This window comes from Epinephelus fuscoguttatus, linkage group LG9 (genome assembly GCF_011397635.1).
Source record: "Epinephelus fuscoguttatus linkage group LG9, E.fuscoguttatus.final_Chr_v1".
NCBI classification, from domain to species: Eukaryota; Metazoa; Chordata; class Actinopteri; order Perciformes; family Serranidae; genus Epinephelus; species Epinephelus fuscoguttatus.
The window spans coordinates 39301764-39319312 of record NC_064760.1 but is presented as its reverse complement, the minus strand read 5'-3'; the positions used below and the strand labels follow the sequence as shown (position 1 = coordinate 39319312).

The following is a 17549-nucleotide window of genomic DNA, read 5'->3' as shown; positions in this document are numbered from 1 at the left end:
CTAGATAATAGACGGATGGTAATCCATTAAATGGCGGCAGACCAATCAACTGACTGACTGACATGTCATTGCTAAAAGATGCCCATAACATTTTTTAGAGCCTAAAGAAATGTCTTGAAATGTTTTAACAGTCAGAAAGGGAATGCATTTAAAACATTTGTTCGAGTTGAAGGAAACACCATGCATTTTGGTGAGTAAATGAAAGTAACAGGAACATGTCTTTTGTTTATTTAAACTCCACAGGGCACCTTTAAATGCTAAGAGGTGCAGTGTATTTAAATAGAAAATAGTCTATATGCAAAATTCAATATAATGATTGGTTAACTTTCATAATTTATTATGAAGACCTCAGAAAGAAGAAGAAGAAAGAAGGAAGACTACAGTACACACAGTTACGCAACTGTAAGGCCTCTCCTGTGAAGCAGTAGCAGGAAGGGTTGAGAATATTAGTATGCACAAATAACAGATTAATATATTGAAGATGTGAAACACAGCTCTAGATGCTAGACACTCCTGTACAGTGCAGGAGGTAGTGCACTATTGCAGACATTTCTCACAAACCTAGTTCATAGGCAAATGAAAATTGAGAAAAATGAGAGATGTTCTGAGGGAAGGTGCAAATGACACGAGGGTGAAAGAGTGACATGTATTTATGCATTCAGTAATAGTTACGATTGATCAAATAGGCTATCATTACCAGTTGTCATCCTTACAAGAAGATCAAACCTCTCATCAGTATAACACAATAGTACGTCAGCATTTGATTTGAAGATCAAAGCAGCAGCTGTGGGGTAGGAGTTATCAAAGCACTTTGGCAAGCTTTCAAAAGATTTTACAGAGTGTGTGTACGATCCAACAGGAGCAGTGTTTTTACGACTGCTCAGGTCCAGATGATGGGAGAGGCCTCAGGAATACAGCTTAAGTTATTCACTACTAAAAATAGATGTACGTTATTCACCTGTAAACCTGGGGAATGCTGGATATAGAAATATAAAAATAGTTTGCCATCTTTCAGCAACAGCTGGGAGAAACTTGATTTCAAGCTGAGACCAAACAGCTTCTACCGGTCATCCAAACAAACTGTACTGATCTTTGCTTTAAACACATTTACTGTCAACCAGGGCCCAAATCCTTTAAGTGTGGTCACATGTGAAGACCGGGTAATAGAGTGAGGACTCTAGTTTCATGGTGGTTAAATGTTGGTAAAGGCATTCCCATGGAAAAAGAATGAATAGAAAGTTTGCCTTGGTGATTTGACTAGTTCAGAAAAAAATGGCAATATTTACACTTCCATGCTGGCGATAGCCATGTCCTTACATCCCTCCCATTCTCATGAACTCAGTATCTCAAAAATGCCTAGTGGGATTTTCCTCAAATTTGGTGCAAATGTCCACTTGGACTCAACAATGAGATGATTAGATATTTGTGTTCAAAGGTCAAGGTCACTGTAACTTTGCATCCATCTCATTCTTGAGAATGCAATACTTCAAAAATGCCTTGAGGGAATATCTTTAAATTTGGCTCAAAAGTCCAGTAGCTTTGTAAACTAAGCTATTGTCAACTTCTACAGTGGCTAGCTTTATTCACAAAGAGCCCCTCATCAAATATGTTATCATTTAATGAATTTTGAAGTGGTCAAAGGTCAAGGTCACTGGGACCTCACAACGCCTATTTTTGGCCATAACTTAAGAACTGATATGCACAGTTCAAACAAATGTGTAATAGGATAAAATAATGAAGTGATGAGATTTTAAATCCAAAAGGTCAAAGGACAACTTCACCATGATCATAATGTTCTGCAAAAATACTTTTCTATCCATTTATTAACAGCAAAACTCAGGGACAGAAGGGGAGACATTTGGTAGGATACTGAATTTAAGACACTTATCTTAGGTGTCCACTTTAAAACTGTGCTGACTGTATAGATCTTCTGTGCTGGGGGAAAATGTTTGTCAAGCAAGAACATTTTGCCACAAAATTCACTTTTACTTTTTGTTAGATTGTGTCTCTACATATATTACATAAGTCTGGACAGACATGGAGGTAAACTGGAACTTGACAGGTTGGCAGAGGCATACAATATAACTGTGAAACTGTAATTTTAGTTTTGGTGCCACTACAAAAATGCTGAATAAGCCATTAGCTGTTCCTGTTCGCAATGTTTACCATGTATGTTTGAAGAACTATCACTGGATTAATTTGATACTGAAGAAAACTCAAAAACGTGATGATTCTTAGTCAGGTTCTGAAGCCACTTTTTCTTTGATTTCTGGATGTTTATACTGGATGAACATCAGAAATAATGATACTCCGGTGAAGTCTAAGTCCCACTGAATGATATCAATATGTGTTTCATGTCTGTGTTCACATTTCACTGAGTTGTGAAGAGAAGAAGTGCAATTTTTTACTCTAATTTATCAATTCATTTATCCTTGCTGCTGCTTTACATTTCTGACTTTCCGTGGTGGAGACTTCAGTTTTCCACTCTTGTCTTTGTCTTGCTAAATGTCCATGTCTATTACAGATCACATCCTCTTATTTTCCCCACATGGTTAAAATGCTGTCTTGACAATGAGTTGAATTACTGAATGGTAAATATTTCAATCCCCACCTCTACTGTCATGGTGCTGGGAATGAATCTGCAGTCATGCCTCACAGTTTGAAAACCTCTGGACGTTGCTTTTTCACACCTAAATGACATTTTCAGGTAGAGCCACTTTAGGTGTGAAAATGTTCCAGTCTCAAACAAGACCCTTCAATTCACAATCTGCATTCATTTCCCTTCTATTTGGTGCTTAGCAGGTGGATGGTGAAGAGATCAGAGTCGGACCTCAACCTCAAGCAAACAAATGTTCAAATTGTCCTCCCCCAACCAATTAGGTTCACACAGGCTATGGCACACAGACAAGTCTTGGCCCTGAAGTGCTTTGATTTCAGTCCTGTTGGATCATGTCTGAGTCTGCCAGCTCTGTAATGTGCAGACAGCAGCAGACACCCAGACATGCTGAAATGTGCTGTGAACACATATGTTTTAAGAGCACCACAGCTCCTGGCCGCCCTTGTCTAACACTGACCATTAAACGTGGTCCAATCCAATCGCGGTCCTGGCTACTGTAACCTTGGCCAGACCACAATCTGCCATGGCTGTGGCTCCCTGGCTCCCAGCATGCCTCACTGCCAGAGATAATCTGGGCCGCCAGACAAGAGGGGATTCCAACTCTCTCTCTTCCTCAGTTGCCCTCCTCCACTCACTCTCTCGCTCTCCTTCTCTGTGGTCGTCTGTGTCTCTCTCCCAGTGAGCGGATTAGATGAGGTGTTGGTTGGAAGCAGTGCATCAGTCAGGCTTCATTAGTATGAATTTATTCATGCCCATATGTCTCCCCCTTTCTTTTCCTCCCCCAAATCTCCCACTCCCCTCTGTCTTTCTTCCTTCTGTCCTTTTCTCAGTTCCTCCATCCTACCTTTTCCTCTTTTACTCATTCATTCTTTTCTTTCAGTTCTCAGTTCATTTGGTCTTGCATCCTCAAGCCTTCACTCACTGTGCCCCCTCCACCCCCTTCATCCTACCTGCTCCGCATCTTCTCATCCATCCGTCACTCAGCTGCTTGTCTTGTCTTTCTGAGGAGCTTTGGCTTGTTTTCTAGAGTGATTTTTCCCAGAATTTGAAAGGTTTCACTTCAAAAAGCTGAGTATCTGCTCAGGCAGTGGGGAAAAATGTCACATTTAGAAACACAGATGAGTGCTCTTTGTTTTAAATGTTACATTTACACAATTAAATATGTAGAGAGGTGGGATTTTTTTTTCTTAATGCCAGGAACCAATTAATTTTCCCATTTATTAATTTTTGTTTAAGTGAGAGTGTGTTATCCAGACAATCAGAGAACCAATGAAGTGACACAATTTCAAATATTGAAAAAAAGTGTTTTCTGTTGTGTCACATCACTTTTAAGCAGTCTTACAGTGTCCCGTCTTCCTGGGGACAATAGAAGATGTGTTTGGACAAACAGCGATCTTCCACGAGACACATTTGCTCTGAAAGGACTAGTGCCTATTGATGCATCAGGGGACACACCTTGATTCTTCCTCAGTTTTGCTACATTATAAACAACAAATCCATGTTGAAACTGGAAGGGGGAGAGCTGGTTAACGTTCAGTGTTAGCAACTGGTGGCAGCAACTAACAGTTAACTGAGGTTGCACCTCACACAAGTTACATTTTGATGCATTCAAGTTCTGTTCAGTAAAAATTAGTGTTGTGCAGGGGGCATTATCACATCATAATGATGTGTTTCAATGTGAATTGTACTTTTTGGTGAGAAACTTGAATAAATACAGCTGTTTTAAGAAAAAAAATGTTGATTTCACGCAATATAAAAAAGATATTGGAGAGGGAATCATGATAAATTATACTGAGTAAAAATGTTTTTGAGGCGCTTATTTTAAAGATGTTTCTCATGTGAAAGGTCATATTAAAGATTGTTTTTATAAATGTGTATGATTGACTTTATGCATATAGTATAATGAAGGGCTGAATGAGTTTAACAGTTGGGTTATTTTTTTATAATAAAGATTTAGATAAGATAAAGATGGTACAATTGGGGCATGAATAACAACAAAACATCTGTACTTGCCCAAAATTTCTTATCAGTGCATCTTTACTGTTTATGTTTAATAATCTGAGATCTAAAATCAGTTCCAGTTGCATCTGAAGATGTGGTCTGGCTGTTCCAGTCATATTCCCATACTGCAATTAAACAATATCACACTCGAGCTCGTGATGTTGAACTGTGATATCGGCCTGTGGCCTCGTGCCTACGACCGAATCACAGCTGTGACGATATCACAGCACAACATCACAAGCTCGAGTGTGATATTGCTTTTATACAACAGTTCAGCAGTTAAATAAGCAAGGCTGATTAAGAAATGTTGAAAAATGAGGACAAAATAGATAATTTAAGCATTTTATTTGTCTTCCGCCAACAAAAATAGTTCCCTCAGGACTCCGCTGTCACCATTGCTATGTAACGCAGACATGGTGCGCCAGGCACTTACTCTTTATACACATTTATCTGCACGTTTCCATTAATTGTGCAGCCGGTGAAATAAGTCTGTGGTGACTGCATGGTGGACTGTTGCTTCACACGCACAGCCGACTCTGCCTTCTGATCTGACACTATGTTGCTTTTCTCCAAGTCACTGAGCTCCGCTGATGAAACATTGACAAACCTGGATGTGTGCTCAGATGGATTCAGCTTCTCCTCTCCCTCATCTTCCTCTGATGACCATTCATAGTTCAATTCAAAACTTATTTTAGGAAATGAATCCATATTTTTGGCTGTTTGACAGTGGATGAATTAATTAGCCTACAACGCAACTGCTGACCTAACTGACACTAACCGTCAGTTTTGATTTGATTGTTGATTGCAATCAACTGTGAGTGAAATAACACAGTGAAATAACCGTGATGTTGTACTCCAATATCATCACGGTTTTACTGTCTCTCAACCAATCAGATTGCAGGGCCGGAACTAACTGTTGTATAATTCTGCATATTCTGCATACACTGTAAACCCTAATCTATCCAGGACACAAAATTGTAACATAAAATCTTCACAAACTAGTCCATACCCAATGAGTGTGCACAGCTGCCCACGTACAGTTTCACATGGTGTGTGTTTGGGGTACAGGTCATAGGAAATTACAGATTAAATAGTCAACTGAACCCATTAAGAAGAGCAGTGTATTCAGACAGAGTTTTTATAAATTTGATAGTATGATTGCTTTATTGAAAGTACAGTAGTACCATTGCCAATAGTGGGATAGTTAGTGGGCTAAAACTGTACATGACCAGTTGAGGTAGCAGATAGTTAAAGTGTTTATATGTTGTATTGAGTTAAAAGTGTGGCGCACTGGTAGTTAGCCAAAAGACTAGGCTAACCCTTGTTGCAGCAGCATACCATACCATGACGTAGTCATACCAAAAATTTGAAAAAAAAAACAAAAAACAAAAAAACAACAACATTCGGCCACAGGGGGAGCCACAGCGATCGGTCGCATTTTAGCCATTTTTAAGCATTTTTCTGTTATTATAGCACCACCCAGTTGCCAATGAGAGTTAAATTTCTCCAGTCACCTTGAGGCATCCTGTTCTACTTATCTACCAAGTTTAGTAAAAATCGATATGGTGGTTAGGCCTAGATAAGAAATTAGCTCTCTAGCGCCCCCATTTTGTTTGATGGGGTCAATAATGGAGGGAGCCCCTCAGATTATGTGTGGTCATATGCCTACAAAGTTGTGTGGTGATCGGTGAAACCCTTGAGATGTTATACACCTTTTATGTGATGAGCCACGCCCTCCGCAATATTCATTGCCTTATAGAAGCTCAGTTTTAGTAAGTAAGTTATGGGTTCTTGAGGCAAATTTGTTCCTCATGAGGAGAGGCATCTCTGTGCAAAGTTTCATGTCTCTACGACATACAGGGCATGAGATATGCCCATTCAAAGTTTGCAATTTCAGTCGGTTGCTATAGCGCCCCCCTTTGGCCAATTGATGTAATATTGCTTCATTCGCATCCTCCCATGACCCTCTACCACTGTGCCAAATTTCACATGGATTGACCAAGTCAGTGAGGAGAAAAACATGGAACAGACACACAGACAGAGTTTTCATCATTATATAGTAAGATGCCCTGGATTGTTAAATGACTTGTTTGCCTAACAGAAAAACTCATCCCTTGTGAGCTTGACCTAATTTTTTTCATGTTAAGACAAAAAGGTTTGAGTTATTTGAATTAGGTTATAAAGTTGTAAAAAAAAAAAAAACAATCAATGTGCACTTAACATAGTGGGGTATGTTGAGGATAAATGGGTGGAGTTTCCCAGCGTGCCGGGAAACAATGTGTTTAAGGCAGTAAGCCGAAAAAAACTGTACTTAAATGTGTTCTTAATCACTCACGTTACCCATTATGCAGTGATTAATGTTTATGTAGTTCACAATGGTTCTAATGGGTTACAGTTAATGTTGTGGTAAAAGACATTTTGCACCATGAATTAAGTAGTATACACAGTCAGTGACCTCCTGCCTGTGTACTTATTAGAGTGTCTACCACAGAGTTGTGCTGAACAAGCATTTCCTTGTTCAGAATTCATTTCTTTGCCTTATTCTCACAATCAAGAAATCCATGCTTAGCACAACATATTTTTGTAGTTCAATGAAATTTAACAAAAATGTTGAAAAATTTGTACTCAAGATTTTTATGTTCAATTTATTATCCAGGTACAGAAAAAATGTAAATGGGGCTGACAACAAAATGCTGTAACAAATATATTTATTTTTACTATAGCAACTGAACATGACAACTCCCTACATGCTGTCCCAACACTGTATATAATAAGTATATGTTCAAGTTCCCTGGACATTTGCTGGTCCAAAAAAGGACCCAATCTGTCTTCTTCACTCCAATTATCTTCAAAGAGATATTAACAATGTTCTTCAGGCTTTTTCTGTCCTCCCACCAATGTGTTATAAAAGCAGCAGATCAAAGGAAAGGTCATAAGACTCTCAGTACAAGATAGTGACTAAGAATAACTGCAGACTGGAGAACAGTTGAAAGAAGGTGCTCTTCATGCTGGTCAGGCTCATATTTTTAACATTGCATTTTAAATGAATGTTTAACACTGTACACAATACATACTGGAATCTATTTCACAGCTAATGAACAAAATTATTTTCACATCACTTTACGAAAGTAAGGAGAGCCTACCCATAATCCATTTCTACCCTGAAGGAGAGCAAGACAACTGCCTTGTTTACAGCCTCTGCAACTGTCAGACTCGATGATGAAAAGTTACAAATGAGTCAAAAAAATCAGAACGCCATGAAACGAGCAGGTATCAGAGGCAGTATTTCAATGAAATGATAGAGTGCCGTATTATTATCAGTAGAAGAACAATCTGCACACAATAACCTAGCGCGGGCCTTGGGCTCCTCCAGATGTTGGTGCATATCATTGAAGCAGAACAGCTTGGCGTCAACACCCATAACTCTGCAGTAAATCATATTCATCAACAGCTTTAAAGTTTTAAATAAAGACTTAACTTCAAAGTGCTCATGGACACACATGACACATTTGACATCATGTTTAATAGAAAAGCAACAATGTAATGTCAACCGTGATTTCAAGAAATTGTATGATTACACACTTACATGTTTTAAAAACTATGATTTCTAAGATTTCTACTGGTAGTTCTTTGTTCAAGCAGGTATTGATCAGTGATCTGTATTCTATGTGTGTTGGTGTGTGTCTGCAAGAAAAATGTCTGCCAACAATGTCAATATCAATATCATCTGGGTTGCAACATTGCATTACAAATTCAAGTCTTCAGTTTCAGAATAAGTTGTCTCAGACCTCACCCTGTTTCCAGACAGATCATTGATTCAGTGATGTTTGGAAAATTCAAGCCTATAATTAAAATGAGTTCTTTCTAATATCTGCACATGGCAGCTACACAACAAACTCAAGAAAACAAACATTGTTTGTAACTGCCCTTTAGAAGGATACAAGAAGCATTTTCTAATCGGCCTTGAAAACTGTTACAAAAAATTGATCTGTTTTCTGTTGTGACAGTGCTATGGTTAAGATTTGGTTAGGTCTGACACAAAATCAACTTCATAGTTTGGATCCTATGGTCTAAAATAGTGTCACCTTACTTCCTTCTCTGCTCCCGTCATAATCACTACGGCGCAAGAGGATGCTGTCACTTGAATGTAAACAGGTGTCATTTTGTCATTTTGCTGAACTGACTGATGTTGTGCTATTTTCGAGGTCAGTCTTCATACTTACACCTATGAAAAGTATTGCACTATAATTTGTACATAACCCATGCAATAGTGAGCCAGGAGGCTTTGATTAGTGAACTATGCGCTACAGGCTGTCATCCCTTATATGACGGAGCAGAGGAGGAAGTCAGATCACACAGTATGAAGAGCAACAAGGAAGGAGGTGGACAGATCAAAAAAACATAGGACTTTGACCTAAGAGACCAGGATTCGTGTTCCGTGTGGAACCAAAAGTCAACATACATACATAACATCAGCCATGAGTCTTTTCCTAAACCTAACCTAACCAGACAAACAATTGTACAAGGATACACTAAGATTAGAGAAAGATCATGGTTATTGTTTGAAAAAGGGCTCATCATGATTGGTCTTCAGGTAGAAAGAATTCCACTAAACTGCATTAAAGTCAGACATGCAACACATGACGATCCCCCTCTCTTTTGCATTGCTAGATAAAGTGCCTAATGGACTATAGCATCAGTTCAGACAGAGCACTAAAGTCATCCAGCTTGCATTTGCTGATTGGCATTAGCTGCTTCATTCATGCTTCAGCATCAGTGGTCAGAAGATCTCATCAGATGCTTGGCCACCAGCTGACTAGTAACATCAAATCATACTTGCAGGTGTATAGCACTGCTATTATAACATATTTCTCTCTATAAATGCCCTCAGTGTGTAAAATATGTTGGGTCTTTGAAAGCCAAATTAACTGCGGTAGCCCACAAGTGTAGATGCGCCACAGTGGCCAAAACATTTCCACTAGGAGAAATGTGCTGCAGCTTCAGAAAAGATGCCAATTCAAAAACACATACAAAAACCCCAAACAAATGTAACAAAGGAAATGTGCTTTAAATGAAACAGATCTGCTGCAGAAAGCAGAAAACACATAGTTACATGAAGCACTCTGCAAATACAGTAACGATGCAAAGTTGAACCTTGAAAACAAGTGCAACAGGAAAATGCTGCATATCCAGTCAACACAACAGACTTCCTCCATGCCTTTAGGGTGAGCTATGGAAATCAGTTGCTCTATTAATCATTGCAGAAGATTAAGGGCAAATGCAATGCAAATGTTGTTCAAAAAACAAACACACTTTATCCTGGTCTCAGGTCAAAAATAAAGCTGGTCCACTTAGCGCTCCCCCTTCTGAACTTTGGTTGTGTTGACTGTATGTGCAGCATATTTCTGTTGCCTTGTTTTCAAGGTTTGTTTGTTCTTGACTTTGCATTTTTTTCTGCATTTGTAGCCTATTTGCTGTTGATGTATTTTTATCTGTTGCACTTCTTTTCATTCACAGCACATTTCCTTACATTTGCTTTGGGTATTCGTATGTGTTGTTTCTAAAATAGCATTTAGCATTAGCATTTCTGAAGCTGCAGAGCATTTCCCATAATGGAAATGTTTTGGCCGTTGTAGTGCAATTGTCCTCGTTGGCCACCATAATGAACACCTAGGAGCCACCAAAAACATCCAAATTAAGTTAATAAATTTTAATAATATAAACTGTGAAGTTTGTTGTCATGTTGAAATGTGTGAAGCAGCACAAATATATTGCTGACATTGAACAGGCAGGTAGTCATAGTCGTGCCCTAACTGCTGGTATGAATGCCAGGACTAGTTGTAGTTCCACAAACTATACAGTAAATATAGGTGATATAATACATATTACATATAATACATATGTAAAGCATGTGGAAAAAGTTGTCTTCAAAGTCCAGTGCGCATCAACAAGTCTATATGCAAACTATCATTCCTCATTTATCCAACTGAAAAAGATGTAATGTTCATGCACATGTTTGTTGAGGGGAAAAGAATCCTTGTTGCTGCTTGGGTTCTTTGACAGCTCCCTTAAAGAGCAGAGCCTTTCCAAAAAAATCTGCTCTAAATGGTCAATTCCTTGATCCAAATGTCTGTGACTGAACATCCTGCATTGGCACTGGTTGTTGGCATGTAAATCACATCGAATCGTCCAATATTAACAAATTTCCAGTATGAACATAATGCCAATGTATAGTGGGCTGGGCTGCATAAAAATAACAGACGTAGCTTGAAGGACTAGGTAACTAAATGTCTGCCCCCAAACAATGAAATCAAAACCATGAAGTCATTTGTTTTAATTAAAGCTTTTCTTCATAATGCACCTCCCATGCAAATTACAAAATACAAATTACATGCAAAAAAAGTCTACTGATTGCTTATTTTATCATGATAATTTATTCTCCTTCCTTCTGTGATTTTAATATCGAGTTGGGTGGAAAATTAAGTCTGCCTATGGCCCCAAAAATACTTTGACCAGCCCTAAAAATGGCTTCACACCATGCACCACTTATTGCTTTCATAGAATTAAGTATCTGTTTAAAGGGCTAGTGTGTAATATTTGGCATGGTTTATTGTCAAATCTGAATCTGAATCTGAATATTTGAATATTCTACCCATTAATATGTTTGTACAAATGTATAATCGCTATAAAATAAAATTCTTTTGGTTTTCGTAGCCTTGTAATTATGCTTTCATATATATATATATATATATATATATATATATATATAGCAAGGGCCTTGCTTTAGAGAGGTCGCCATCTTGTGCCACCATGTATGTACGGCAGACCGAGTGGACAATCCAGCCAGCCAGAGAACGCGTTTCGCGTGTATAAATGAACCAACGAAGACAGTGGGAGGAAGGAAGAAGGAGGAGGAAACAGCAGAGTGTTAGTAGTTCGTCGATAGAGAGTAGTGAAAAGTTTTTTTAGTTATAAAGTTTGCGAATGGACCACACTTACCACGCAACAGGAGAGAATGAACCCCAACTGTCATCTGCGAGGAAAAGAAGACGCAACTTCACTCCTTGTGATGCACTCTCTGCGGCGCTTTTCCTCCTGATGATATATCTCCCCAACAATGGCAGCAGTAGCACCGAATCCCATTCTGTGCATTCACCCTCTCTTCTCGCCCGCTCAGCATCAAACACATGGAGTTCCTCATCTGTGTACTCTGGCTCAAACAGATATGGCTCTGGGTCTGCCATCTTTTAACAAACTTACTGAATGAGCGTAGCATAAAATCTTCAATTTTAACATTCAAGTTAAATTTTAAAACTATACATTCTATTCAAAATGATGTAATACAAATTTTGAATTTTCAAAAAAACACACACACACACACACACACACACACACACACACACAAAAAACTACCCACTAAATTTCTAAATTTGGAGAATTCAAACATGCTTTATCATCTTAGAACATTTTCTAATCAACAAATGCCCCGACAGTTTTCACTAACACTGTCTCCTCCCTGTCAGGTGGTGGAGAGTGAGGAAGAGGAGGAACTGACACAGACAGAGGAGGAGGGCGATGAAGGTGGCCAGTTTGACGTCATCCCGCTGTACTCGGAGAGGGCCACCGTTTCCAACCTGGGCTCCTCCGGGACAGGTGGGGCTGCTTCCCTCACCACCAGCCCTCCGAAAGTCATACTACTGCTCCTTCTGCTTCTGTCTGCCTCCCTCAGCTGGGGGTAGAACAGAGGATATAGAGAAGACACACACACACATACATGCACACTCACATATGATGGACCTGCCAACACTCCTGGACTGATCGCTGTAAAATTCTAGGAGACAGTGAAGAAATGGACTTCACGTTTGTCAGTAGCATCCCCTTGATTCCTCACCTCTGTCCTTGCTTCCTTCCTTTCCTCCTTTGAAAACGGCACTTTGTTCAACATGGTCTGACTGCCGCTGCAGTGGTGTATTAATGTCCTGGGAGCACAAAAGACCTAAGTGTGGTAGGTGTTCACATGCTGCCAATGTATCTGTTTCTGTCGTAGGTCCCGAAAAAACATGTTAATTTAAGTGGCTTGCTCGGTTACTGGCACACAAAGGTGTGTTAGTAGCATGAAATATTGGCTTGTCATACCGAACAGAAAGTAATTGCAAGCAGCTGAGTCCTAATTTTAATCATCAGTGGTGAATATACACTTCTGACAGCAATGATACCTCCCAGTTGCCAAAAAGAAACAACCAAGTGTCCACAAACTGGTGCCAAAATGGCTGCACTCGCTGGCAGTTCAGCACAATAAAATACATTATATTTAGATTATAAACTATTCAAAAAAGAGCTGCATAACTAACTCACAGTTGTCTGGTTTAACTTGTTAATAAAAAGCTACAAATAAACCATGTACCATAATAAAAGTAGTAAACTAGGCTACATTTCCATCCATCTAGTGTGCAAACAATGTAATTAGAGGGAACCTATTGGTGCTTCATTCCCACTGTATAGTTCAGCTGGACTTGACTTGACTCAGCTTACTTTTGGTACCTGGTCCTTTTCTCTGTTATGTTTTTCACCATGGGTAGCATCCCCTTAGTATCAGCTGATCGCCATAGGAGCATCATATGAAACTGCCATGTCATCCTCTTCAACTCGCCAAACCCTTTTGATTGGCAACACAGGGATATCTGCGCTTCGTCAACTGTACAATGCGGTGTAGGCCTTCGGCAGCTAATGATGGTAGCTTGGCTAAAGTGGCAGGTTTGAGTAAGATGTCCAATGTGGCACCATTGATGATTCTCTCTGACCAATCGGTGGTCAGAGAGAATCATCAATGGTGCCACATTGATGATTCTCTCTGACCAATCGGTGGTCTGCAGTGTTTTAACTCCACCCTTTGGTATCATCTGGAACCTCGACTGAGGTGGTACCAAAAAAGTACCAGGTAGTATCCACAACTTTTGCTAATGGAAAACCAAAAAAAGGCAAGTCGAGTAGGATAGAGCCATGTTGTACCGTACAGTGGAAATGCAGCATTAGAATAAAGTGCAACACACCCCGCTGCTGGGGTTAGGGTTAGGGGGTTAGGGGGTTAGGGTTAGGGGGTTACACACTGGCAGCAGCACGCAGCGGCACCGTCGACGTGTATTTCCCACCCCAGCCCACTGGGTGGCTGTACCTACACTAGTCGCCAACAGTTGCCAACTGCTAGTAACGGAAGAAGAAGAGGAAAAACTTTGAGGCAACAACAACTCGGATTTCACGGGTGAGTTTCTTATCAAAGTCGTCTTAATAAAATTTTGAAACAACCAGAGTTGATACTACGGCGGCCGAGACGTACTTAAAAGGCTTTTCTCGCAGCACCGACATGAGCGCCGGCCACGCTGGAAATAGAGCAGCGGGCTGAAGCAGAGCGGCGCGGCGCGTCAGCCTGCGCCAGTGTGGGTTGGTTCATAGAATATAATGGAGGCAGGCGTTTTGATGCACGGCATATGGCTGCGGTGTGTGTTGCACTTAGTGTGTGAACTCTCCCAGTCATAACAACTGTCTTTCCTCTTTTTCCCATTCTGCATACCACACAATGCATTAACTACCTTATCATAACATACTTCTCCATTCTAAAGAATTTCAGTGCTAACAAACATAGCGTGTCAGGCTGCAAGCACGTTACACAACATATACAACATATTAGTTTATTTATTCACCAATTGAGCTAGGCCTATTTTAACTGAGGGACTCTTTTGGCTTTCTGTTATATTACAACATAGAAACAGAAAATCTGAAAACATTGGTACATGTTGTGTTGCCATAGAGAAAACAAATGTTGCATGATAATGAATTCAGACAGTCCCTCCAGGATTTCGCGAGCTGGTTTTGTGATTGTTGCGGCCTGAAATGCCTTATTTCACAGCAGATATTCTTAAAAATTGTGATGCATGTTGCAATATTTTTAGGTGTTTTTTTTTTGTTTTTTTTCAGTGAAATTGCGGGAGCAAGTGAAAACTGTAAAAATAGTAGCCATGCAGGGACTATTAATATGAGCATTCAGTGTTTCCCACAGAATTAGAATGTATTGAAGCAGCACTGAAAAACCATCTCCATTTGCTACAATCCTCCTCCTCTCTCTGTCTGTCTCTTTGCCCAGTTAGCACAAGCTAACACAGTAGCAGTGGCTAACATCCAACACTGAGTCTTAAATGGTACCAGCAATCTCCCACCAACATGGAAATGGCTCAATTCTGTCCTTAAATCAATTAATAAACACTGGGTTACATTAGCTGGGTGAACAGTTAACAGTTTACAGTTAACCCTGTCACTGTATGTGTGTCTCAAGCAGCAACCCCCGTGGCTGAAAAATGAAGCCAGTGTGCCAAAAAAACAGGCTTTTGAGGCTGGCTCCAAAACAGAGTAAATCCTCATAGAGCCCCATATTAGAATGTCCAGCTTTACAGCAGAAATAAACATGTTTACAGCTTGGTACAAAAAATGGTTTTGGTCTCTATAGCTGATTTCAATAATCATGACAACTGTACAGGGGGTCAATTTTTATATGACTCACCTGTTTACATTTTATTAAGGGCCAAAGGCATACATATGTCAGGGTGGGGCCACTTGAGTGACTGGCTGTTAGGCGTCTCCACAGTCTATGAGTCATGTCCACCCCTCGCTCCTTCACAGCTCCAACCTCTTTTCCAATGGTCACTTCTGGCTCCAAAAAACCAAGCAGGTGATGGCTGAAATGCCAGACTCCAGGCTTCAAAACAGCAGTCCACAAAGCAATAGGTGCTGTCATGGTAGCTACGTCCATTATTTATACAGTCTATGCTCTGTCCCAGGCACAGCAGTAGTCTCATGATAAACAGAGAGAAAGGGGAAAGGAAGGTTTTAAATAGTCAAATTTGCTGTAAAGTTGCAGTGATTGGACAAAATTACAAGGCACAACTGTTGCGAGCACAACATCGCAACATCCTGGAGGAACTGATTAGCTAGTTAAGTTGATAAGGAAAAGCTGGACAGACGAACATCTCTTTTATGATTGTTTTTGATTTAAAGCTACTCACAAATCAACCAATAGCTACTTTTCATAGGAAACACAGTCAAAATAATTAACATCCAACAACCCAAAGCCTGCTAAAAAACTATCATTAGCAGCTACACAAAGATGAGTGTGTTCAAACTCCAATTCCTTTGGTTATTGGTTATTTTAATGTTATGGATATTTTCTATTTTAAAAACGAGAAAAAAACACACACACAGACACACAGTATATTACATGGTTTTGGAGTCAAAGCAGATGATGGGCCAGCAAACAGGACAAACAAAGGATTTGAGTGTTAGAGCAGACTGAACACCCCACACATACAGAAATGCCTGACGGCTGCAGTCGGACCTTGTTCTTTTTGTTTTGTTTATTTGTTTGTTTTTTGAACTCTTTGATGGATGATGATTTGTCCCACTGGTTGCGACTCACCTGTCTACGGGTCATCCTAACAATGACTGAGGGGGGAAGGGGCATTGATATATGATGCATCAGTCTAACTTTATCATAGTGATGAATGGAGTGATCCTCTTCTCCCTGCCGCCGTCCCTATTCTACAGCCATGCTGAATGACAAATTACACACTTGTCTCTCATTGTTTAATGAACATCAAGTGCCAAGTGTGTGATGTGTGTGTTTGTGCGCGCGCGCGCGTGTGTGTGCGTGCAGGGATCAGGCAGAGAGATTGCAAAGAAAATTGGGTAAAGCTTTTTGTTATAATTTGAGTCTTGCACTTCAGCGTTCCCACCCACGTCAGCAGAGCCACACATGCTGTACACACTCACACACGCACATGCATTTGCACACATACTGCCTGCCATGTATTGAGCCGATGCAGCTCTTTCTTGCTTTATTGCTCTATCCCCATCCCTATCTCCCTCCCTGGTGACTCAGGACCGGGACCCGAGCTGCCACAGGCACCGATATGAATAAAGCCGTCATAATAAAAACAACACACCAGAAACAATATGAGCTCTAAAACGGCAGAACAAATCAAATAGCTCCCCAGCAGGCGAAAAACACACGCTTCTTCTGACGCCGACACAGAGACAAAATGAAGAGAGTTAGAGACGGAGTGGGAGAGAGAGAGAGAGAGATGTATGGAGGAGAAATTAGGGGAAAAAAATAAGGCCAAGTCCCCGTGTGGTCTTTGTGCGTTTGATGTTTTACTTGTTTTTAGTTGGGAGGCTAATAATCAGTCCCTGACAACATCTCTTTATCATCTGACAGACTCCTGGGGGGAGGAGTGTGTGTGTGAATGTGTGTGTTGGGGTGTGGGGGGTATCAGGCAGTGATAGAAATAGTGCGCTATAGCAAGAACAGAAAAGACCCTGGAGCACAAACATAGCAGAGAGAATCGCCGGCTCTTGATTTTCTATGTCTTATAAATCTTTTGCTGACACTAATTTTTTTTCTCTCCTCTCGTTCCTTTCCTATTTCTTGGAACGTGTAAAATCAACTTCCATCTGCAGGGGCGCCAGTGATGGTGGAGGGCATGGAGACAGAGGAGGGAAAAGATGGGAAAGGGGGAATGGAAAGACACCAAGACGAAGAGGAAAGAGAGAAAAGGAGAGAACAGAAACGTGAATGGAGAGCATGGAGAGAATGGGAGACAAATTGAGGAAACAAAAAATGAAGGAGAGGAGGAAAAAAAGAAGGCAGCAAGGAAAAAAGAATGAAAGAAAAAAGAAAAGGCAGAAAAGGAGAACAGGGAAGGAGAGACAAGAGAGGCAGAAACAAAGAAGGGAAGAATAACAGTGAGTAAGGTGGAGAAGGAGAAAATGGACACCTAGAAGAAAAGAGGAGGGGGTGAGCAAAAAGGACGGAAGGAGGAAGAGAAGGTATACTTTGTGAAGCCACAGAAGAAACAAACTGTGAAGGGAGTGAAAGGATGAGGAG

The 17549-nt window shown here is 40.3% G+C and overlaps 1 protein-coding gene across 1 annotated transcript in view; it reads left to right on the top strand.

Moving 5' to 3' along the window:
* The window catches only part of gfra3 (GDNF family receptor alpha 3), a 95635-nt gene extending 78379 nt beyond the window's left edge, over positions 1 to 17256 (top strand). The window contains exon 8 of the mRNA XM_049585645.1: positions 12142 to 17256. Within this exon, the coding sequence (XP_049441602.1) occupies positions 12142 to 12357 (216 nt within the window). The 3' untranslated portion in view covers positions 12358 to 17256. The remainder of the gene's footprint in view (positions 1 to 12141) is intronic.
* Positions 17257 to 17549: the final 293 nt, after the last annotated feature.